This window comes from Chenopodium album, chromosome 3 (genome assembly GCF_948465745.1).
Source record: "Chenopodium album chromosome 3, dcCheAlbu1.1, whole genome shotgun sequence".
Lineage (NCBI taxonomy): Eukaryota > Viridiplantae > Streptophyta > Magnoliopsida > Caryophyllales > Amaranthaceae > Chenopodium > Chenopodium album.
The window spans coordinates 76,090,001-76,114,895 of NC_137836.1; the positions used below are offsets into that span (position 1 = coordinate 76,090,001).

At 39.5% G+C, this 24,895-nt stretch overlaps 2 protein-coding genes across 2 annotated transcripts; both read left to right on the forward strand.

Annotated features, from left to right (window-relative positions):
- The first annotated feature begins 205 nt into the window (after positions 1–205).
- Positions 206–21,021, forward strand: LOC145625407 (uncharacterized). Its single transcript, XM_081678453.1, has 8 exons — positions 206–952; positions 15,410–15,583; positions 15,698–16,150; positions 16,299–16,676; positions 16,839–16,976; positions 17,085–17,598; positions 20,291–20,351; positions 20,664–21,021. Exons 1-8 carry the CDS (start codon positions 206–208, stop codon positions 21,019–21,021), a joined length of 2,823 nt encoding a protein of 940 aa, XP_081534579.1.
- Positions 21,022–22,046: 1,025 nt separating this feature from the next.
- On the forward strand, positions 22,047–23,222 carry LOC145625408 (uncharacterized). Its single transcript, XM_081678454.1, has 3 exons — positions 22,047–22,475; positions 22,710–22,853; positions 23,088–23,222. Exons 1-3 carry the CDS (start codon positions 22,047–22,049, stop codon positions 23,220–23,222), a joined length of 708 nt encoding a protein of 235 aa, XP_081534580.1.
- The last annotated feature ends 1,673 nt before the right edge of the window (positions 23,223–24,895 follow it).

Genomic DNA, 24,895 nt, shown 5'->3' on the forward strand with positions numbered 1-24,895 from the left:
TGATATTCAGCAAGCCTCCTATTCTCTTTCTTCTCCGGCTGATAGGTGTTAATTTATCTCTACTAAGAATGAAAGAATGGCAGAGGTACAGGCAGCTTACATTTTATGGCAACAGAGAGCCAAGGCTAAGTGGGATTCTTTAGGTGACTCGCACTCTCGTCTTTTGTTCTCTTCCGTTCAGTCCCGTTAACGGAAAAATAAAATTATGGGTCTTCGTGATTCTTCGGGCTGCTGGCATCAAGACTCTGATAAGATAGCTTCTATTACTTTGGATTTTTATAAAGATTTATATTCGGCCTCGACGTCAACTTCCACGTTTGATTCTGAGTGGTGGGATAGTCTTCATCTTCCTTCTCTCTCTTCTGTACAAGTGGATTCTCTGATGCAACCTTTTACTTCTGAAGAAATTCGAAGTGCTATTTTTAGTATTGATGATAGCAAGTCTACTGGTCCTGATGGTTTTCCTTCGGCTTTTTTCAAAACTTTATGGGACGAGGCGGGACCTTCTGTGATTTCCGCAGTGCAACATTTCTTTTGCCATGGTTATATGTTGAAGGACTGGAATCGCACTCTTTTGACGCTGTTACCAAAGGTTGATAACCCGAAATTTATCTCTCAATTCCGCCCCATTGGCCTTTGTAATGTGATTTACAAGTGTGTGGCGAAATGCCTTACTAGTCGCCTTCGGCAGGTGTTGCCTAGTCTGGTTGCAGATTTTCAGAATGCTTTTGTCCCAGGTTGTCTTCTATCAGATAATGCTCTAATTGCTCATGAAGTTCTATCTTTTATGAATAAATCTAAGGCGAAGAAGAGGTTTTTTGCAGCTATTAAGTTGGATATGAATAAAGCCTATGATAGAGTAAACTGGGACTTTTTGTTTTGTTTGCTCCAAGTTTATGGGTTCCCTCCTTACTGGATCCACATAATTCGTCAATGTGTTTCGACAGTTTCTGTAGACACCCATTTGTGTCTCCCCAAAACCAAACCCAGTGATGAGTACCTTTCATGTCGAATCATAATCGAATGAAACGAAAGTGTGAAAAGTCTAGTGTTGCGGAAAGTTTTTATTTCTTTTCTCTTCTCTCTTTTTTTGAAAACTTTATTTTAAGAAAACAGCCAATCCAGTTTGGTTGGTCCATGATATGGGTCCAATAGTAGTGTAGTTGGATGGGGCTTGCAAAGACCTTTCCAACGATATATTATAAGCCCAATTCCGATGAATATTGAGGAAATTATGGCCAATTTACTAAACTGGGCCCGGTTTGAGCTTTATGTACGGCCCAATGATCTAGGGGAGGGCCTAATATGATTTATCATTCCTAATGCAATTAGGAATGGTTTTGGTCTTCTAGAATCTTCTAGAAGGTTCTTTTCATTCCTAATTCAATTAGCATTGATAAGTTGGCTTTTCAGAGTTTAATCAAAATCAAATAGCATTTTCGAAGAAATTATATTATTTTATCTTCCAATACGGTAAATCTATCAGATTTTCGAAAACGCGTTGAAATCCAGTTTGGCGTCCAACCCCAGGCCTTGGCGCCTGGAACCAGGCTTGGCGCCAGGCGCTAGCCATTGGCGCCTGACGCTAGCCATTGGTGGCTGGCGCCAGCTAGCCAGGGTTGGCGCCAACCTTGTTTTGTGTGCGTCAGGCTCTGTTTTGTTAAATTATCTTTTTTGGCTGATTTTCTCTATAAATATCGTATTAAAAACTCCGTTTTCATGGATCTACAATTCATCATCTACAATCATCATTCATCGTCTTTCATTCACGAATTCTCAACAAACATTAATTCTTTAGTATTCTTTAGCATTCTTTCTTTCTTGCTTTTTCTTACAAAATTCCGCATTCACAAGATCTAGAAACACCTAGCCATATTCGAAGTTGCCTTCGTCCTAGACGTGAAAGGTTTTAATTTCTGAGGGTTTGGTCCCAAATCTCTCTTTCAATTATTTAATTTAGTTGTTTTGATTATTATTTTCCTTGAAGTTACTAACGTGTGTATTTTGTCATTAGAAAGAGGTACGAGGCATCAAAGTAAGTACTTTAATTGATTTATTGATATTATGATGTAGATATCATGCTTATATTGTTGTTATGATTCCTAGTATCATGTCTAGGGTATTTTTAATATTAAATATGATTGCTATGATACCTTTTATTCTCTTCCTAATATTTATTCATGTTAGTATCATGTTAGGGTTAAAGATTTGATTTTTATTGCTTAGTGACATGCTAGAGTTTGTTATTAATCTTGTTAGTATCATGCCTAGGATCTTGCAATTATTATGCTTTAATATTAACATGAACATGATTATGATTATAATCGTTATAATTTATGATTATGAATATTATTATTATTATTATTATTATTATTATTATTATTATTATTATTATTATTATTATTATTATTATTATTATTATTATTATTATTTTGATGATAATTATTTTATTTATGATGATATTATTATTATTATAATTATTATTCATGATATTGATTATTATGTTGCTTGATTATTTATATTTATTGCTTGATCACGCCTTTATGCATGCTTAAATGGAATTTTGTACTAGTAATCACGCTTAATAAGATAATTAATAATCTTGTTAGGGTTAATTGTGATTATAATTCAAGTGATCGCCAATAATAGTTTATTTGTGCATTAAATTCAACCAACATAGATTAAACAGGTTTATGGTTAATCCTATTGATTGCATGTTAATCAGAAAGCGCACATGAATACGATCAGAATAAAGTAGAGGTCTATTATTTGGGCAGGTTCAATCTCTTTTAGGTTGGATTTGTACCTTCATCCCCGGACCCTTATTTGGTTCTAGACCTTATGGAGTTGACGATCTCTTGGATCGTTAAGGGGTGTAACCTTCACCTCGTGAATGGTTTACAAGTTCCTTAAAAACTTGTTGGCGACTCTTTTGCTCTATCTTCTTCCCTTTTGGACGCCACCGTACTTTAGTGTATGATCACAGTGGGGTTCGAGCTAGTGGGATTTTTAAAGGCTTGAAATTATTCCCTACAGTTTTTGGCGACTCTGTTGGGGAGGATTTCTATTTTAATTCCTGAATTTGTTTCGGCAATGATCTAGAATGAGTGGATGAGACTCGAAAAGTTCTAAGTATTTCATGTGCGTAATTTTGATTAACATTATTGTCATATGCATAAAAATTTTATCGAGCACAGAAAGCTGCTGAGGCATGTGGGAAGTAGCGTCAGGGGCCAGAGCTTGGCGCCAAACTTTTAGCCGTAGCGCCAGACGCCAGTATTGGCGCCAGGCGCTACAGTTAAAATTTGGCGCCAGTCTCTGTTTGCTGGCGCCAATTTCCCCCAATACCGATCCAGAAATATGCGTTCTAATTTCGACCGGTTTTTCGTATTGTTTGCTCGATCCTACTTCCTGATTGAATTTTTTCTCACTTTTCTGAAACCCATATGTGTTCTACATATGGACATAACCCTCTGGGAATTCATGCTCCATCTACCTGATTGAACGCTCCGTGCAACAAAGGGTACATCCGAGATGTTGAATTCACCAAACCATGGAAGCGAGTTTTTTCTAAAACTCGCGGTGTCCCATCCACTCGCGCCAACCCTTCACGGTTAGGCTTCCGCGCGGTGCATCCGGACAATTAACCATGGACCCTCTATTGACTAAACCATATCCCGAACTTTAGAGAACTAGAGCCATGGTTAGGTTGCGAACTCATTGCATCATATTGTGCCTACTTGACTAATTGTGCATTATTTGTTGTGCATATATATTCTATGTTTCTCTTAACCGTTTGTTGATTTGTGTTGAGAATAAGTAAATTAATGACTTAAAGAACTTTGCCTAATTAATTAATTATTTATTTATTTAATTTGAGTCAATAAAGTCTAATTTTTCAATCGGAATTGACCTAGTACGACTTTAGGCTAACCCCAGTTGACTTATAATACCGAAAACAGTCCCAGACCGAAGCTCCACTATTGGCGCCAAAATCTGAGCTGTAGCGCCACACTATGGTGTGTAGCGCCAGACATCAACTAAATTGTCTGGCGCCAATCACCACAGTGTGACGCCAGTCCTGTCGCTTGGCCGACAATTCGGATTATTTGTCGAGTCATCGTCTAAAGTCTAATTAATCAGTCTTCTGTTTAATCCGGTTAATTCTACTGTCAATAATGCTTAATTGAATCAATAACCGATTTTAGGCACTAAGTCCCATGGTCTTACACAAGAGTCCAAACATGTCACTTACACTCAATGCACACACCAATACACATGTTTCGATCATGATTAAGAGAGTCTTAGGTGCGCGTTTTTTTCCGTCATTTTTTTTAGGGGGGTAAGTCGGATATTAATCCTCCAATATAAATAATAATACTTAGTTCCCTAAAAATATGTACATTATTGTTGCCAAAAATATGCATCCTTTTTTCAAAAAATAAACCATAAAGTCAAGTTGATTCGAGTCAAGTAATTAAAACGCAAAATGGTTTAATTTACAGCGCGTGGTCAAGAAAGGAAGGACGATTAATCAAAGATAATCTCTTCGTACAAGTCCAACTTTTCGACAAACCTATAGCCCGCAAGAGGAAAGCAAGAGTTATAATGGGAACTCAAGAAGAAGTCAATGACTGAAACACTGAAGCTTCTCGCACTTAGGATCGATGATCCCGTGAAACAACAACAAATGGACCTCATGCAAGAGAGCCTAAGAAAGTTGTCCAGCGACTACAAGTTTCAAGAACTCACATCCCAAGGGGTCTCGGTGGATAAAGATCTTCTTCCGCAGAAGTTCAACGCCAACGACATCCCAAAATTCAGAGCAATTGACAACCCTTACTTCCACTTAAGAGCATTTGAAACAATAATGAGTATTAAGGGTATTGATAAGAAGGTCTTCCCTTCTCTGTTCTCACTATCTCTCGAAACCGTTTGCCAACAATGGTTCTTTTCTCTCGAGAAAGAAAAGACCTCTACCTGGGAATCTATAGCAAACGCTTTCGTTGATAGGTACAAATGCAACATTCAAGTCAAAACTGACCATAGAGAACTTGAAATCCTCAAACAGAAAGAGAATGAAGGCTTCACTTCTTTCTTTAACAAGTGGAGAGAAACCTCGGCTAAAATGATCGAGATACCAAGTGAAAAAGAGTCCGTGAGACTGTTCATAAAAAATCTCCAAGAAAAATATTCTAAACATCTTAAATATCAAAATAACCTCGATACCTTTAAGGCTGTTTATGATATTGGGATCAATATTGAAGATGACTTGGTTAAGTCTAAAGCTGCCAACAATAACTCCAACAGTGGCTGGAAAGGAAAGAAGAACGACAATCCTTCTTCTTCCAAAACCGCCCACTCAAATAACGTTAGCACCTTTAATCTAGGAGAAGTCCTCGCCATGAACAACCAAGGACAAAGGAAACCATTTAGGAGGAACTTCACCCCTATTGGCATGAGTTATGACACCGCATTTGATCGGTTAAATGCAAAAGGTCTTATAACTCCCATTGGACCATTTGGGGATCCACCAGTTGAGAAGAGGTCAGTTAACTGGAACCCCAACGCACATTGCAAATATCACCAAGGTAGGGGTCATTCTACTGAAAGCTGTTGGAAGCTTAAGGAAGCTATCCAAGACCTGATTGACAATAACAAACTGCCGTTGCCCCCTGCCAGTAAGAAGCCAAGCATTGACAATGCACCTCTAGCTCATACTTTGGCTATCAATACGTGAAAAGATGCCCTAAGTGTCAAATTTATGCCAATTTACAACATGTCCATCCATCTTTGCTCTACACCTACACATCGCCATGGCCATTCTCTACATGGGGAATTGACATAATCGGCAAAATCACTCCCCCAGGGACAGGAGGCCACGAATTTATTCTAGTAGCAATTGATTACTTTACAAAATGGGTCGAGGCGCAATCATACGCTAAACTCACTGCAAAACATGTAGCACTCTTTATCGAGAGAAATATTATTTGTCGATATGGAGTCCCACATGAAATGATAAGTGACAATGGAACTCACTTTCAAGCTGAATGTGAAGAATTGATACATAAATATGGTATCCAACATCATCATTCGTCCCCTTATAGACCTCAAGCAAACGGAGCAGTCGAGGCAGCTAATAAGAATCTAAAGACTATCATCGAGAAAATGACAGAAAATTATAAGGATTGGCCTGACAAGCTCCACTTCGCATTGTGGGGTTATCGCACGTCAGTCCGTACATCAACCGGAAATACACCATTCTCCTTGGTATATGGAATGGATGCCATACAACCTGTCGACCTAGAAATACCATCTCTACGCATTGCGCTAGAGAGTAAACTTGATGAAGTTGAATGGACTAGGGCAAGATATGAAGAATTGATCCTACTCGACGAAAAACGACTAGAAGCTCTACATCACACTCAGTGTTATCAAACTCGTATGGATAGACATTTTAATAAGAAGGTCAAGACAAGAAATATCAAAGTAGGAGATTTGGTATTAAAAGCACTAAAGAAAAAGTTTTAGACCCAAGGGGAAAATTTAGACCTAATTGGTTTGGCCCATACATTGTCAAAACAATCCTGTCAGGTGGTGCAGCAAAACTAACTGATATGGATGGCAATGAATTCTCAAACATGACCAATCTCGACCAACTTAAAAAATACTACCCATAATTACTCGAGTAGGATACTCAAGAGAGCTACGTTCGACCTGATTCCTTAGGAAAGGATACGTAGGCAACCCTTTACGGGTGCGGCCACTTTATTTTTCGACATCTCCGCGTTCCAGAATCAACTAAGAAGTCAACACAAAGTCGGCCAATTGTTGGCGTCGCAGAACAGAGCCTGGCGCCAGCCATAAGTCATCAGCGCCAGCCGATGGAATTGGCGCCTGGCGCCAGACTTCAATGGCAGGCGCCAAATCCCAATTACTAGAGCCAATTCAGGAATAAGATCTGGGCGAATTTCGGTGTTTTTCAGAAAATTTTCGACTTCCGTACTCGAAGAATTTCTGGAAAATTATTATTTTTTTTTTGTCGATTTTCATTGCTTTAATAAAATAAATTTAAAGTAAATAATTTAATTGAAAGCTAAAATTTCATTGATAAAATAAAATTACATTGTTAATGGAATTTAAATAAGGCTGAAATAAATTAACTTTAAATAAAAATTAACAGTCTAATAAATCTAAAGCTAAGCAATGTTTTCAATCTTTCTTTTCCTTTTTAGCTCTTTTCCAATTCTTTTCTGCTTCCTCCTCTTCATCCATTACTTTAGCTAGTAGGCATCCTTTAGAGGACCTACATTCAATTTTAGAATAGATTGTCTCTCCTTCAGCTAGCACCTCATGCTTCTTTTCCACCCAAGCCTTTTTGTCCGTGGTGTTAGCTTTCCTTTTTCCTTTGTCTCTAGTAGTATTCTTCTTCCTAGGCATTGTAGGTGTTTTGAATTCAATTCTTGCACCTAAGCGTTCTTTGGCAGGTGTCACCCTGTCACCTAGGCGATTCTTCACATCGGTTCTACCCTGATCAATTGAAGATTTCTTCAGCAACCACCTCTTTACATCATTCGGTAAAGAAGGGGGAATCTTTTGGGTAATCACTTCCCATAAAGGTCTAGCGCTCTAGTAGGCGTTGAATCTATCTACTTCTTGAGATACAGGGTACTCATAGGGAGGACGAAGATCCTCGGAAGGAATATTTTGAAGTAAGCCGTATTGTCTCTTTACCCTGCGAGGATAATAATATGTTACGCGAGACAAGCTTGGAAGACGGCAAAAAGGTTGCTTGTTAACACCAACCATCCTTTCTATTTTCCACCACGGGATGACCCACTTGATAGCAAAATCACGTGATTCAAATACTTTTCTCCACCCATGACGCCCAATCTTAGGGATGCGCTTCTTTCTTCTCACGAAGCAATTGGAAGTATATTTTTCGATGTCATCCGGAGGGCTAATTAACCCTAGACTCTCCATTAGCCACATCTGTAAAAAATTGCAATGCAAACAAAATTATTATTACAATAAAAAAATATATTTTTTGATTTCTGTAATTAAAAATGTTATTTTTCTACCTGTAATAAAATTGGAGAACCGCAAAAAGGCGCTTTTGGGTCCCTTTTCAATTCATCGAGACTAATCATGGTCTCTCCAACTATTAATGGCATTGGATTCCTCCCTGATTCAATTTGTTCTAGTACAGTGGTGATAATTGATTGACCCTCATTGTTGTTACCACTACTAAAAAAAATTGATTGAGCATGCAAAATAAAAACGCCCTTCTTCTATATATATGAAAGGATTCTGAAAGAGGTTTATCAAAATAATAGCGTGCGAATTCTTTCAAATTAACTATAGTGCCATCTACTATTTTTGACAAATCCCTTTCCTTTAAATTAAAGAAGCGTTCGAAATCCTTATAATAATATGCATCTACTCTAGGGATTACTACCAGGTCTATTGCAGGGAAGCCTAAGATAGCACCACATTTCTCTGGCAAAGGGCTAATTTCATCATACCCTATTCTGAAACAATGCGTATCAATATTCCAAAATTCTAAAGCGGTATGTATGAAGTCTAGGTCTAGATCTACCCCTTTGATGCCATAAATTCCCCCCAAGTGAAATAAATCTAATTCTTTTCTTTCTCTAGCATTAAGAGATCGACACCATTCATGAGTGTATTGGGTGAAGGTTTTAGTGGCTAAAGACATGATTATTATTTTTTCTGAAGAAGAGAATAATTTTTTTCGCTGGAATTATGAGAAGAATCGGCTGAGCAAGGGGTTATTTATGCACAAATTGCGAAGAATTTTAATCTGAATGAAATACGGAGTCAGCGTCAATTGGCGTCAAAGCCCCGACATTGGCGCCACCTTCCAGAGCTTGGCGCCACACGCCAAGTGTAGCGCCTGGCGCCACGCGCCATAGTGTGACGCCAGCTGGCGCCAAGTCACCATAGCAGCCGCGCGTGCTCAGTTTGCGTTTTTGATATTAAACTTGAGTCGGTTAACGACTTTATGGCCCCGTTTAATTTCCCTAAACATCTTTTCTATCTTTTTTCTTAATTAATTAAACATAGCAATTATTTTTAATTTATTTTATTTCCTTTTTTGGATTTTATTTTAATTTTCAAAAAAAAAAAAAACAAAAAAAACCGGCTTTTTTCCATTTTCTTTTCCTTTTTATTTTTTCTTTTTGGGGGAGAGAGTCGGATAATATCCTCCATCAATAATAAAAATGACGGAATTTTTGCGCATAAATTGTTAACATACACTAACATAATAATAAGCAATCAAATAAATTTACGATAACATAAAAATACAAATGCGTCTAAATAATCAGTCAAAGGCAAAGTTCTATAAAAGTCAAAATAAAATATATATACAGAAACAGACTACGACGCCGGAGGACGTAGGCCCATCATGCCATAAAACTGCGCCGTACGAGGAGTCACCTCTCCACCAGCTCCAGCCTCAGCACTAGCTCCAGTCTCCGTAGGAGGAGGAAGACTCAAGACAGGACCGCCCCAGCCAAGATCAACTTGAGTCTGAGACCGCGGAGGCTGCTGCGATGACGAGCCAACCTCGTACATCCCACCACCTCTGAAAGCCGAGGTAGCCTCTCCTACCGGTGAAGCAGGAGCACCCTCAGAAGAAGATCCCGAGCCCTCAGCAACGTCGGCTCGAGCAGCCTCAGAGCGACCGCCTCTACTCCCTGACGAAGTACGGCGACGTCTCGAGCTAAACCTCGCCCTCTCCGCCCCTCAGGTCTCGTACGGGTGTGAGAAGCGATAGGCTGGCCCTGCAAAAAAGAATTAAATCAGAAACAAAGTCAAACTGAAGCTATAATGCAGAAATAATGAGTAAAAAAAAGAGGGTTACCTCTCGGACAACGTCATCCCGACGACAGGTGGCCGCGTTCCTCATCCGGACGAGCTGGCTCCGGAAGGCATCTATACATCGTGCCATAGCCGAAATCACCTCGCGTGAGAACTGTCAGAAAAATAAGTCAGTGAAAATACATGATAAAGGAACACAAAATTCTGAACTTAAACTAGGCTTACACTAGTCTGGTGGCGAGGAATCGACCGCTCCACGAAGCGCTCGCCCTCGGGAGCCGGAGAAATCATCTCCTCGGTCGGCCCGTATATCCCCTGGTAGTGAATGGATATACGGGGCGGCACAAACTCAGCCGGACCATCCTGATAAAACAGAAGAAATCAGTAAGGTATTACTTGGGGGCTACTTAGCGAAAAATAAAAAAAGCTAAGAATCTTACCCTCACATCCTCAGTCGGTACAGGGGCTGGAGCTAATAAAGGTAATAGCTCCTCAGCGTAACACCGCCCAAGGATCACATGGGATCGCCAGAGGGAACCAGCTCCCTCGGCCATGCTCGACAACCGTCCCTCGTCGAACATGTGACGTGGCGGAGGAGCAGGAACAACGAAGACATCAGAAGAATGCTGTCTAGCAACTCTCTCTCCCAAATACGCGACCGCTCCGTAGGTCCCCAGAAAATAGCGACGCTCAGCAGAGTACTGTGCGGCTAATCCAGGGACTGTCCAACCGCCCCATGGTCGGTATACTACCTCAGGTCCCTATAAAAAGCACCAATCAGGCAAGAATATATTTAAAGTACCGCGGAAGAGCAAGATAAACACTAAAAGTCATACCGAGATGATCCAGCTCCGGACACGTGCAGTAGACATGTCCACATGATGGCCGCCCCAAGAGGCGCTCACCGGATATCCCCTCGGCGATGGTCTCGCCGGCGCTACAGACGGAAAGTACTCGTAGAACCAGATCTACAAAGAGTTAAAAGTGTGAGTAAATGCCAACTAATATGTAGGGCTAAACTTTATAGGGAATAATGTTTACCTCTACGACCTTCCAGAAAGCAGACAAAGCAACGTTCGTCCTAAAGGACCGATGACGACACGAGTCCCTTAGAGCGCGAACGAAATCAGCATAGGCCAAGCTGGCCCAGTCATAAGTCCCGATTCGCTGGAGATCACGGACAGCAAGGAGATAGTAAAGCAATGCCCTACTACCCTTGTCAGGAGAGAATGTCCCTGACAACAACATCAGCACAAAGATGCGCACCCGCTGCTCTCGGGTGGTCACATCATCATCAAGAGCCGCTGCCAGCGTCGAGCGGCGAATCCCTCTAGCACTGAACTGAGTCGTCTCGACCTCAGCGCGGGCCCGAATAGCAATCGGTCCCAACAACTCCTCGACCTCTGAAGAAAAGACGTCGATCCCACCGTCGAATGGCAGCGGCACAGAAGTGAACTCCAGTCCTGTGATAAGACTGAAGTCTGTAGGGGTGACCATCATCTCGCCCCAGGGAAAATGGAAGGTGTTGGTGGTGTCCCAGAAGAACTCCACCAAAGCGCGCACTACGTGATGACCCCCGCTGGAGGCGACCATAGCCTCGGAGGTCTCGAACAGAGTAACTAGCCCGCAAGACTCCCATAGGAGTCTCGTCTCAAGGTCCCTGGCGATATGCATCCTATACAAATCGCCTAGACCGTCACAGCCAGAGCCGTGATGTCGTGTCCTCCCGGGCTCGATTCCCCGTCTCACCCTCTCAAAAATGTGGTGGACAGGGGCAAAGAACAGAGTCTTCTTGTCCCACTCCGGGAGCCGACCAAGCGAAGTGGACGGCGTAACGTCATCCTCCACGGGCTCATGCTCCCGTCTAGTGTTTCGGGACCGTGAACCTGAGTCTCGTTGTCTAGCCATGCTACATTGTGCAGAATCATCATAAATTAAGGTTCTATAGTATCTAAGGTTCGCCTAGCCGCATGATACTATGTTCGCAAAAACAGAGTACGTAGTACTAAAACAGAGCACAAATTCAAATTGGGCATGACAGAATTTTTCAAGCAATCAAACAATTTCTTGCAACACTATAGTGATTATTGTGACAAATTGAACAAGAATTGCTAGCAAAAACGTCAAGAACAAACCACATTGTTCTTCACGACCTTAAGGGGTCCAACAATGGCAGATTGCTCATTTCTTCACCAAATTGAGTCAAACAAGTCTCAAATTACTCCCAAGGCAATATATAAACATAAACAAGTAATTTCATGGCATAAAACTTGACAAACAAAGCAAATTGAGCATCATAGAATTCGAATTTTCATGAAATTCGTGAATATTCATGCCAAGAATTCACAAAAACCGGTGTGAGTTTGAGGGAAACTTACATAGATCGGGAAAATAGATGAGAAGAGCTTTGATTTGCAACAAATTTGAGCGAATTCGGTTGAAAAACGAGCAAGCAATGAGCAATTGAAGCTTTCGGTTTTCCTCGAGCAGTTTCGCGACGAACAGAGCAGCGAAATGAAGAAGAAACTCGGATTTAAAGAAAATCTCGTGCTGGCGCCAGTCCCTAGGCATTGGCGTCACCATCTGGGCTTGGCGCCTGGCGCCAACATCAGCGTCTGGCGCTAATGCCAAATGGCTGGCGCTGATGGTTTTTCAGCGACGCCAGAGCACCCAGCCACTTGTTGAGGTTGTGCTAGCCTTTTGCAACATATTTTTGGGTTCCTTGGTACGCCAGTTAGCCTCTCTAAGCAATTTGACATGATTAAGTAATCGGCTTGATTACATGAAGTGATCGACCTGATAAGAGATCGTCTCACTTAGCTTAAAGCGCCTAAGCATTGGCTTATTAACAAAAGGCACCGACATATAGGTTCAAAAGCAAACGGCACCGACATACAGGTTCAAAGCAAAAGAACGCCGACGTACAGGCACAGCGGAGGCAAAGTTCAGGCGAACTTTTCAAAAGATCGACAGGCGTGGATCTTCGGTAATTTCCTTTGGAAAATTATCGTATCAAATGAGGATGACTTCAAGAGAAGCAATCTTCGATAGTATTCCCTTAGACGTGGAATATTGTCAATGCGGATGAGGATTATTTCAAGCGAAATAATCTTCGATAGTGTTCCCTTGGACGCGGAATATTATCATTGCGGGGAGGATAGTTTCAGGCGAAGCAATCTTCTAATTTGGAAGCAGTTACAGGCGTAGCAGTTTTCAAACGGGATGGCATTCTCTAGCTTGTAGGAGGTCATCAAAACAGCAACAGCAACAATCGGTTACTTTCAGAGACGTGTGCTCGACGGTGCAAGATACGCGTTTCTTAACTCTTCTATCTGTTTAACTAATGCTAGTTTTTCAGGTATCAGCGTTACAAGAGTGGTTTAGGATCGCAGAACGTTCTGAATCATTCTCCGTCCCTATCGATACTTTGACTTTTGTTTTCGAAACTTGCGTTTCTCCAAACTCAATCAAAGTGGGGGCTTTTGTAGACACCCATTTGTGTCTCCCCAAAACCAAACCCAGTGATGAGTACCTTTCATGTCGAATCATAATCGAATGAAACGAAAGTGTGAAAAGTCTAGTGTTGCGGAAAGTTTTTATTTCTTTTCTCTTCTCTCTGTTTTTGAAAACTTTATTTTAAGAAAACAGCCAATCTAGTTTGGTTGGTCTATGATATGGGTCCAATAGTAGTGTAGTTGGATGGGGCTTGCAAAGACCTTTCCAACGATATATTATAAGCCCAATTCCGATGAATATTGAGGAAATTATGGCCAATTTACTAAACTGGGCCCGGTTTGAGCTTTATGTACGGCCCAATGATCTAGGGGAGGGCCTAATATGATTTATCATTCCTAATGCAATTAGGAATGGTTTTGGTCTTCTAGAATCTTTTAGAAGGTTCTTTTCATTCCTAATTCAATTAGCTTTGATAAGTTGACTTTGTTGACTTTTCAGAGTTTAATCAAAATCAAATAGCATTTTCGAAGAAATTATATTATTTTATCTTCCAATACGGTAAATCTATCAGATTTTCGAAAACGCGTTGAAATCCAGTTTGGCGTCCAACCCCAGGCCTTGGCGCCTGGAACCAGGCTTGGCGCCAGGCGCTAGCCATTGGCGCCTGGCGCTAGCCATTGGTGGCTGGCGCCAGCTAGCCAGGGTTGGCGCCAACCTTGTTTTGTGTGCGTCAGGCTCTGTTTTGTTAAATTATCTTTTTTGGCTGATTTTCTCTATAAATATCGTATTAAAAACTCCGTTTTCATGGATCTACAATCATCATTCATCGTCTTTCATTCACGAATTCTCAACAAACATTAATTCTTTAGTATTCTTTAGCATTCTTTCTTTCTTGCTTTTCCTTACAAAATTCCGCATTCACAAGATCTAGAAACACCTAGCCATATTCGAAGTTGCCTTTGTCCTAGACGTGAAAGGTTTTAATTTCTGAGGGTTTGGTCCCAAATCTCTCTTTCAATTATTTAATTTAGTTGTTTTGATTATTATTTCCCTTGAAGTTACTAACGTGTGTATTTTGTCATTAGAAAGAGGTACGAGGCATCAAAGTAAGTACTTTAATTGATTTATTGATATTATGATGTAGATATCATGCTTATATTGTTGTTATGATTCCTAGTATCATGTCTAGGGTATTTTTAATATTAAATATGATTGCTATGATGCCTTTTATTCTCTTCCTAATATTTATTCATGTTAGTATCATGTTAGGGTTAAAGATTTGATTTTTATTGCTTAGTGACATGCTAGGGTTTGTTATTAATCTTGTTAGTATCATGCCTAGGATCTTGCAATTATTATGCTTTAATATTAACATGAACATGATTATGATTATAATCGTTATAATTTCTGATTATGAATATTATTATTATTATTATTATTATTATTATTATTATTATTATTATTATTATTATTATTATTATTATTATTATTTTGATGATAATTATTTTATTTATGATGATATTATTATTATTATAATTATTATTCATGATATTGATTATTATGTTGCTTGATTATTTATATTTATTGCTTGATCACGCCTTTTATGCATGCTTAAAGGGAATTTTGTACTTGTAATCACGCTTAATAAGATAATTAATAATCTTGTTAGGGTTAATTGTGATTATAATTCAAGTGATCGCCAATAATAGTTTATTTGTGCATTAAATTCAACCAACATAGATTAAACAGGTTTAGGGTTAATCCTATTGATTGCATGTTAATCAGAAAGCGCACATGAATACGATCAGAATAAAGTAGAGGCCTATTATTAGGGCAGGTTCAATCTCTTTTAGGTTGGATTTGTACCTTCATCCCCGGACCCTTATTTGGTTCTAGACCTTGTGGAGTTGACGATCTCTTGGATCGTTAAGGGGTGTAACCTTCACCTCGTGAATGGTGTACAAGTTCCTTAAAAACTTGTTGGCGACTCTTTTACTCTATCTTCTTCCCTTTTGGACGCCACCGTACTTTAGTATATGATCACAGTGGGGTTCGAGCTAGTGGGATTTTTAAAGGCTTGAAATTATTCCCTACAGTTTCCTATCAGGTTTTGGTAAATGGCGATCCCCTGCCGGTGTTTCGCCCTCTTTGTGGTCTTCGACAGGGAGATCCTTTATCTTCTTATTTGTTTGTTCTCTGCATGGAAATCTTGTCTGCTATGATTCGGAAGGCTGAAAGGAACTCTCTTATCAAAGGAATTTGCATTTCGCGTGGCGCTCCGGTGATTTCTCACCTGTTTTTTGCTGATGATTCTTTGTTGTTTTTACAAGTTACTCCTTACGCTTGTGAGAATCTTACGACACTTTTAGCTGAGTTTTGCTCTCTGTCGGGGTAGGTGATTAATCTTCAGAATTCGTTTGTTAAATTTAGTCCTAATACTCCAACGAACTATCGCGACTTCCTTGCCCGGAGCCTAAAGCTCCAGAGTAAATCTTCTTTGGGTTCATATTTAGGTTTACCAGTGGAATTGGGCCGAAGCAAAGTAGCGGATTTCAGTTTTCTTATTGATAAGGTGGTTCAGCGTTTGTCGGCTTTCGCTTCTCTAGGGCTTTCTTCAGCTGCGAAGTTGGTTATCATAAACTCAGTTTTGGTAGCCTCGTTCAATCATATCCTCTCAGTTTTTAAAGTTCCTTCTTCTATTTGTTCCAAGATAGATAGTCTTTTGGCTCGCTTCTGGTGGAAATCAGATCCTCATTCTCGGGGTTTAGCCTTAAGATCTAATGCTCTTTTGCATCTTTCAAAAGGACTGGGAGGCTTAGGCATTCGTCAGCTAAATATGTTCAACTCGGTCCTGCTGGCCCGTCAGTGTTGGCGCATTCACCATCACCCTCAGCTTCTTGTTTCAAGACTTCTTTCAGCTAGGTATCCTTCTCTCCTTCTTTTTGCAGACTCGAAGAATTTCTGGTTCTACTTGGGGGTGTCAAGGTCTTTAGCAGGGATTTTCGGTCTTATCTGATGGTGTAGCCTGGAAGATTGGTTCGGGTTCTCAGGTCAGAATTCTTCAGGACTGTTGGGTTCCTGGTAACCCTATTTCGCTTCGAGATAATAGTGAGGCGTCTCTTCCGTCTCATGTTTCCTCTATCATTAATCCGCGTTCTTACGCGTGGGATACTTCCTTGGTTCACCAGCTGTTTGATTCTTCGACAGCTGGTCGTATTTTGGCTTTGGAACGGCTCAGTAGACCAATGGATGATTTTGTTTACTGGAAATATTCAAAGGACGGAGAATTCTCCACAAAGTCTGCCTACGCTATGATGCTCAGTCGTCTTGACTACTGTCATGGTGTTTCATCCTTCTCGACTTCGTGGTGGAAGGTTTTTTGGGGTTTGCCACTTTTACCAAAGCTGCAATGTTTTTGTTGGAAGATTCTTCAAAATGCTTTACCTCTCAATGGTATTTTAATGCAACGGGGGATTCTAGTGGATTCTACTTGTGTTCTGTATGGGACATCTGGAGTCTATTGATCATCTTTTCAGGATTGTCCTTTTGTTTCAGCCATTTGGAAGATTGCTCCTCATGTTTCAACTCTTACTGTACGTAGGGATATTTGTTTCTCAGCGTGGTTTGTGGAGTTGGTTATGGAGCTTTGGCGAAATAAGTTTTGGGATCAGCTTGTTAGCTTGGTCTCCTTTCTGTGGGCAGTATGGATTGCTCGTAATCATAAGATTTTTCGCCAAGCTGTCATTTCTCCTAGTTTTGTTCTTCATTTAATGCAGGATTAGGTCTCTCGAAGTTTGGTGGCTCAGGATTATAAGGCTGCTATGCGTCCTTCAAGATTTAAAACTTATGCTATGGAACACAATTCCACCTTGTCCTGTTATCTCCAAGGTTCTTCTAGTTCCACTGCAGATATATGCCTTGTGATTGATGGAGCTTATAATTCCCAGGATCATTCTGCAGGAGTCGGTTGGTTTTTTAGACATCCTCATTCTGATTTGGTGCTTGGTGGAGGGGCAAGAGCCTTCCTTTCTTCGTCTGCCTTTCAGTCAGAATTACAGGCTTGTTTGTGGGCTCTCAAGGCTGCAAATCGTCGAGGGTACAGGCGTCTGTTGATCTATACGGACTGTTTAGTCTTGTTACATTTTCTGAGGAGCAAGGATTTTCGGGATATTCATTGCTTCTGGATGCTTCAAGATGTTAAGGATATTCTTACTAGATTTTCCTCTTGTGCCATCAAGAAAGTTTCTCGTCAGTGGGTGGCTCCGGCTCATTGGTTAGCAGCTCAAGCTCGTCAGCGTAATGTGTTGATATGGTCTTTCTAGTTTTTTGTTTTCCTCATTTTTCCTTCTTAGATCGTCTTGTCAAAAAAAAAAAAAAAATCGTAGCATAATCCATTTTGTTGTCGTTGTCCTTAGGTGATTTTTGGCATAAACAATAATAATACTTCGTAATAAGTTGTAGTAGGAGGAGGAGGTTTACACGGGCACCATGAGCGGAGTGAAAATTAATATTTACAATAAATCACGAAACCTATAATTATTACCACGTTCACGTTAATCAATCTATAGTCTATAACAAGTGAAGGAATCCACATATATCCATTAGGAGTGAACTATAACCACTTATAGTTTATCCTCGTCTATCAAAAACAGTACTCTAAACACAATGAGGTGATAAGAGTCATAATCTAACAAGTAAAGGAATCCACAAAGATCATGTATGTTCCTTGATTGATTGGGTGACAATAAATGGGTTAATTGTGGGTACTTTAAGCTGTTCCCCAACTTAAATGAATTGTTTGTATTAGCACTATTATAAGAGTGAAATCAGTTTCTAGAGGGTGTATGATAACGTTGAGAATTGGGATTTGGTTAAATCTTTGTATTTTCATTATTTACTAATATAATTAGATTGATATATAAGACTACTACGTAGTGTTTAACGTTCGTTAGCCTACACTAATGATGGAGAAGGTATTGCGTCAGTCCTGACAGACAAAATACGGATTTTGATATCCTCAATTCGCTGGATGATATCCTTTAACCTCTACTAGCTGGATGATATCCTTGATTGGCTATATGATATATAATGGCCGGATGATATCATATAGTCAATAGAGGATACCATCCAGCCATGATATCATATAGCCAATAGAGCATATCATCCAGCCAATGAAGAATATCATAGATACAATCATAAATGATACCATATAACCAATAGAGGATATAATCCATCCATGATATCATCTAGCCGTTAGAGGATATCATCTAGCTAATATAAATATCATCCATCCAATAAAGGATAGCATATGGTCAATAAGGATATCATTCAGCCAGTAGAGGATATTATCCAACCAATAGACAATATCATCCCGTCAACAAAGGATATCACCCAGCTAATTGAGGATATCGAAATCCAAATTTTGTCAGTCCGGACTGACGCAATAGTTTGTAATAATGATGGGCCTTCAAAGGTACAATATTCTATGTATAATTGAAAATATCCCTGTGTAATTTGTGCTAATTTTGTCATCAGTGGTTTGTGGAGGCGGATGTGCCATGTGACCATGCACATGGCAAATACGTTTTAGAAAACAAACAAACAAACAAAAAAAAAACAAAAGACATATGGTATAGAAATATAAAAATAGGGGATGCCCCATTTTCTCATAGTTATTGTTTCTCACATGACATTTTCGTAAATAAACCAACAATTTTATTCAATTGTGGAACCCACAATAATAAAAAAAAATTATTGATTTATTCCGAAAGTGCCCCCATAAAATAAATTTCATTTCTGAATATGAGAAACAGGGAATTTCCCTAAAGAATATACAACCAAAGTGAAATAAGTATAGTAAGTACGTCTTTATACTAATGATTATATCCCTTCCTTTTGGCTTTAAATACATATGTTGATGTAATTGATGGCAATACTACTACATATTTATAAACTTTAGTAGGTAAGCAATCAGCTTACTGGAACCCTTAGCTTTAATTTTTTTTTTAAGTCGGTAAATTCGAGGGATTCCCCCACTCTATCACAGAAATTGGGGGCACTACTATAAAAACGGGAATATAGATCGCCTAAACCAAGCAATATAAATCGCCTCCAAGACGCTCTTTTGGTGCGGTGCTTTATAAAGTCTTGGGATGCTTTATAAAGTGTACAGGAGGTATATCAGACACAATACAGAACGCCTATTCAAAATAGGCGCTGCGTATACTAGGTACAAAGTAAATAAAAAACAAAACAAAAAAAGATGTTATCATTAGACTGGCGCTCTATAGTTTTATAGAAAGAGACACCTATCATAGATAGGCGATCTCTTTTCCTTTTATTTTTTATAAAAAAAATTATTATTATTATCAATAAAATTATTTTATTGATAATGATAATAATAATTAATACGTCATAAATAAAATACTATAACAGTTAAATATATTTATCGAAAAAATTAAAATACAAGTATTTTAATTACAATAACTAAATTCATTGAGGAAAAAAAGATACAATACAAGCTCTATAATACAACTAATTAATTTCGGGAAATTTTGATTTTTACCACCTTCAAATAACGACTTTGTCGAATTCACCACCTCCAAAAAAAAACATTTACTTTACCACCTCATAAAAAAATTAAACATTAGTTTTACCACCTCATCTGAGCTCAGGTGACGGAAAACGCTTGTGGGGCCCAACTAACTGTCACTTCCTTCCAATTTAATTCTTTTAAACACGATTTCCCTCCTTCTCCTCCTTTTCTCACCTTCCATAATCAATTTCTCACCAAATTTCTCACTTCCTTATCAATTTTCGTCTCTCTCTCTTTGATTTTTCTTGATTCTCACTATAACTGCTTCTCTCTCCTTTGATTTTTCTCTTTCTCTCTATCAAAACTGAAACCCTAATTCACTTTGGGTGGTTGAAATCGAGCTGGAACCACAAAATTGCAACACACATCAGCTTTTCTTGTCATCTTCCACAGGGGGAGGGGACCAAAAGCTTGGTAATTTGCTGACAGAAATCGAGAATCCTGACTACAAGAGGTACTTTAAACCCCTTTTTTAGTACATTTTGTTGTATTTGTGGTTGTTAATTGGGGTAAATTATGCTTTTTGGGGGGAATATGTGAATTAAAGTATTATAAACCCTAATTATGCGAATCTTTGACTGAATTAGAGTGTGCATGTGTTAAATAATTAGTTAATTAGGGTTAGCTTTACTTGTTTACTGTTAATTTAGTGCACAGTCAATGTGAATTGCTTTTAGTCGCTGTAATTGGTGAATTGTTTATTGTTGTTTACTGTAATTACTGAAATTGTTTATTGTTGTGTGTGCTTTTGCTGGAATTGTTACAGAATGGACACGGTGAACTTAAAAATTAGAATAGGGGGTGCCTTTATACCTTCTTTAGCTGGTAAAAATATGAGGGTGTTAACTTGGGATGGTGGGTGGGTTTATTGGATGAGAAATGTGGAAAAAAATAAGATAGATGTACACTTTTTGAGGCAAGCAGCTATACATGGGTTTGTGTATGTGAATGTGAAGGTTCCTAGGGGGTTTAGTTGCTGGTATAAACAAAAAGGGAAGTCTTGGGTGAATGGTAAAAGGGAGCTTGTTGATGGTGAGGTAAATGGTTTCCTGAAGTCTGTGAACAAAGAGGGGGCATGTGAGATGTATGTTACCAGTCACGAGCCAATTGTAGGGACTAATTAAGAAAACACCCTTCAAATGTATAGATGGATATGAGCTGACCCCTACACAAAGGAAGAAACTGAAAACGAAGTTGGGTGGGCCTAAACCAATTGAAACCAGTCCAAAACTTAGTAAGCCCACTGAAGAAGAGCCATTTAGGAGAAGCCCTAGGTTAAAGGGCATTGTTATACATGACCAAAGAGGCTGAGGAGAGGCTTCCTAAGGCTGAGAAAGTGACTGCTAATATACATAAAGGGAAGGGTAAGCTCACTGTTGCAGACAAGGGTAAGGCTAAGGTTGGGGATAAGGCTGGAAATCATGCTGATTTAGTGAGAAAAATAAAAGAAAGAGTGAGGAGCTTAAGGGATGACACTGATGTGTTTACTAATGAGGATGGTGATACAGAGTCTTCTGATTCTGATTTGAATGATTTTGATTTAGAAGTTAATGAGGGAGATGAGGACTTATACTCTGATGATGATGAAGAGTGGTTGAAGAAAAATTTAGAGCATATCAACAGTGAGGTGAAGGGCAGTTTGAGGGGAGTTGGTGAGGGAGGGGAACATAGGGATGATGAGAATGAGGACACAAGGTTTGACATAGAAAGGAATTTAAAGTCAATTGAAGTGAGGGTTGAAGAGGAGGCAACTTGTGATTCTGATGAGCTAAAGAGTGTGGAAGGTGATTCAGATGATGATCAGGGTAGTGTTACTTAGTTTAACCCTGAGACAGAATTTGATAGGGCTATCAAATATGTAGTTGGTCAAAGGTTCAGTGATGTGCAAACACTGAGAAAAGCTTTGAGACAGCATGCAATTGAAAATAGGTATGAGTATTACCTTCTTCACATTGATTCAAAGAGGCTGACAACATATTGCAAAAGGAAATGCAAGTGTGTGTATAACAAGAAGAGTTGTATGATAGTGCAGTGTACATGTACTAAGGGTGTTAGGTGTAGGTTCAAGTTCTATGCAACAAGGCTTGTGAAATCAGAGGCTTGACAAATTAAGAAACTAAGGCTGAAGCATAGGTGTGTTAGGACTAAAATGAACAATAAGGTAACAGTAGAGTTCCTGGCTGACAGGTACTTGGAGGAGTTCAGGGGCAACCCCAGATGGAAGATCAGACAGATTCAAGACAGGGCCTTGAATGACTTAGGGATCAAAATTACATACTCCAAGGCTTGGTTGGCTAGAAGCAGGGAAAAGCTTATCATATATGGGTCTTCAGCAGAACAGTACTCAAGGGTTTGGGACTATGGGAAGGCATTGCTGAAATGGAACCCAGGGAGTGAGTGTAATGTGATGGTGGATGATATTGGTCAAATTGAGAGGCCAATTTTTATGAGAATGTTTGTGTGCTTAGCTGCACTTAGGGATGAGTTCATTTCTGGTTGCAGATCAATAATTGGGGTGGATGGGTGCCATCTAAAAGAGGATACCTTGGGCAGATCTTGGTTGCAGTTGGAAAAGATGGCAATAATGCCATATTCCCAATTGCTTGGGTTACTAAAGAGATAGAGAACAAGGACAGGTGATGCTGGCTTCTAGAGAGTTTGCTGAAGGCACTTTGTGTGTTTGAGCAAGGAGATGGCTTGACTTTTATGTCTGACAGACATAAAGTAATTAAGTGGGCATATTGTGTTTACATCACTTTGCTTTATTTTGTAAAAGTAGGACACTAACTTGTTGGTTTTGCCTTGTGTGTAGGGTCTCTTAGAAGCATTTGCAGATGTGGCCCCCAAAGCTGAGCTCAGATTTTGTGTGAGGCATATTTGGTCAAATTTCAAACTGAAATTTCATGGTGCAACTTTCAAGGAATTGTTCTGGGCTGCCGCTAGGGCAATCACTCTGGTAAGCTTCTATTTAGCTTCTTTTATGTCAGTTTTATGATGAACTAGAATGTATGCTAGGTGATCTTGTGTTTGGCTTGTATCAGTTTGGTTTTTGGCCAAATAGTTGTGAATTTTGCCCATTTATCTACATTTTGTTTTGCTCATAATGGCATGTGTTTCTATTTTGTGAAAACTGTATGCCATGTGTGTCTATGTTGTGTTAAATGGTTGTCATGTGTGTGGCTTGTATCAGTTTGAGTTTGAGGTTGCTATGGAAAGCATCAATTTCTTGGATGAAGAAACATACCAGTGGCTGTCAAACATTGACCCCCAGCACTGGTCAAGAAACATGCTTTCTCTACAAACTGCAAGTCTAACATGTTGTTAAACAACATGTGTGAGACATTTAATGCAGTGATTAGAGATGTCAGAGACAAGCCTATTCTAACTCAAATGGAATAGCTAAGAAGATATATGATGATGAGGAGTAATGACAAGTGGGAGGCAGCAAAGTCTTGGGAAGGTTTACTAACCCCATATGTCAACAAGGTTTTTGATGGGTTGGAGAAGTATGCCAGGACATGTGAGGTTACAGCTTCAAGGGATGAAATTTATAAAGTGAAATACATGGATGATCAGTGCATTGTGGATCTACAAGAGAGAAAAGGCACTTGTTTTAGATGGGAGTTGACAGGAATACCTTGTGTCCATGCATTTGCCTGCATAATGGACAAAAGGGATGATCCTGAGTTGTATGTGCACCCACGCACATTACTATAGGGTGACATACTAGGCTGCATATGAGAACTCAATCCAGCCAATGCCTGGCCCTAAGCATTAGTAAAAGGTCAAGCTAAGACAACCTTTGCCACCTGTGCTGAAAGTGCAACCAGGAAGACCTAAGGCAAAAAAAAGAAAGCTTGAACCAGGGGAGGGCACTTCTGCAGCACCTGAGGGCAAGAAGCCAAAGGTGAAGAAGCAATGCAAGAATTGTGGTGGTTTTGGCCACTTTGCCAAAACATGCAAGGCTGAAGCAGCACCAGAATAGTCTAACCCACCTTCAACAAACCCAAAGGGTGGTAGGCCACAGATGCAGACTCCTTGGCTCAAGGAACAGAGGAAGAAAAGTGAAGAGAAATTAAAGCAGCAAGACAGGTATATTTTTGGTCTCTGACATTTTAACATCCACTTAAGTGTATTTTATTGCTTGGTTTTTGATTCTTGTCATACTGTGATTGCAGGCTGCACTGAAGTTGCCACAATATCATCCTGCAACAATAGCAGAGGTTGGGTCAAGTAATGCTGCACCTGCAACTGTTGTTTCAAGCCAGCCTGCAACAAGAACAGAGCCTTTGCCAACTCAGCCTGTTACCAGGAGCAAGAAGAGCCTCAGCCAGCCCACAAGAGTGCCAGCAGCTACCCCTCCCAAAGTCAAAATACAGACCAAGTCCAAGCTTAATGTAATGAGAAGCAAGAAGGACAAGGATCTCAATCAACTGTGAACTTTTGTCTACTCATCAGTATTTTTAATTGATAACCTAGTTTTTAACTACTCATGTGTATAGTTGTAGACACCCATTTGTGTCTCCCCAAAATCAAACCCAGTGATGAGTACCTTTTGCGTCGAATCATAATCGAATGAAGCGAAAGTGTGGAAAGTCTAGTGTTGCGGATAGTTTTAATTTCTTTTCTCTTCTCTCTGTTTTTGAAAACTTATTTTAAGAAAACAGTCAATCCAGTTTGGTTGGTCCATGATATGGGTCTAATAGTAGTGTACTTGGATGGGGCTTGACAAGAGTTTTCCAACGATATATTATAAGCCCAATTCCGATGAATATTGAGGAAGTTATGGCCAATTTACTAAACTGGGCCCGGTTTGAGCTTTATATACGGCCCAATGATCTTGAGGAGGGTCTAATATGATTTATCATTCCTAATGCAATTAGGAATGGTTTTATTCTTCTAGAAGGTTCTTTTCATTCCTAATTCAATTAGCATTGATAAATTGACTTTTCAGAGTTTTAATTAAAATCAAATAGCATTTTCGAGGAAATTATATGA

Coding starts and splice junctions, on each gene's coding strand:
- LOC145625408 (XM_081678454.1), top strand. CDS start 22,047: ATGAACAATAAGGTAACAGTAGAGTTCCTGGCTGACAGGTACTTGGAG. Junction 22,476..22,709: donor GGTTGCAGTTGGAAAAGATG/GCAATAATGCCA, acceptor CCTTGTGTGTAG/GGTCTCTTAGAAGCATTTGC. Junction 22,854..23,087: donor CCGCTAGGGCAATCACTCTG/GTAAGCTTCTAT, acceptor GGCTTGTATCAG/TTTGAGTTTGAGGTTGCTAT.
- LOC145625407 (XM_081678453.1), top strand. CDS start 206: ATGGGTCTTCGTGATTCTTCGGGCTGCTGGCATCAAGACTCTGATAAG. Junction 15,584..15,697: donor GCATTTCGCGTGGCGCTCCG/GTGATTTCTCAC, acceptor CTGTCGGGGTAG/GTGATTAATCTTCAGAATTC. Junction 17,599..20,290: donor AGCAGCTCAAGCTCGTCAGC/GTAATGTGTTGA, acceptor CATCTTCCACAG/GGGGAGGGGACCAAAAGCTT.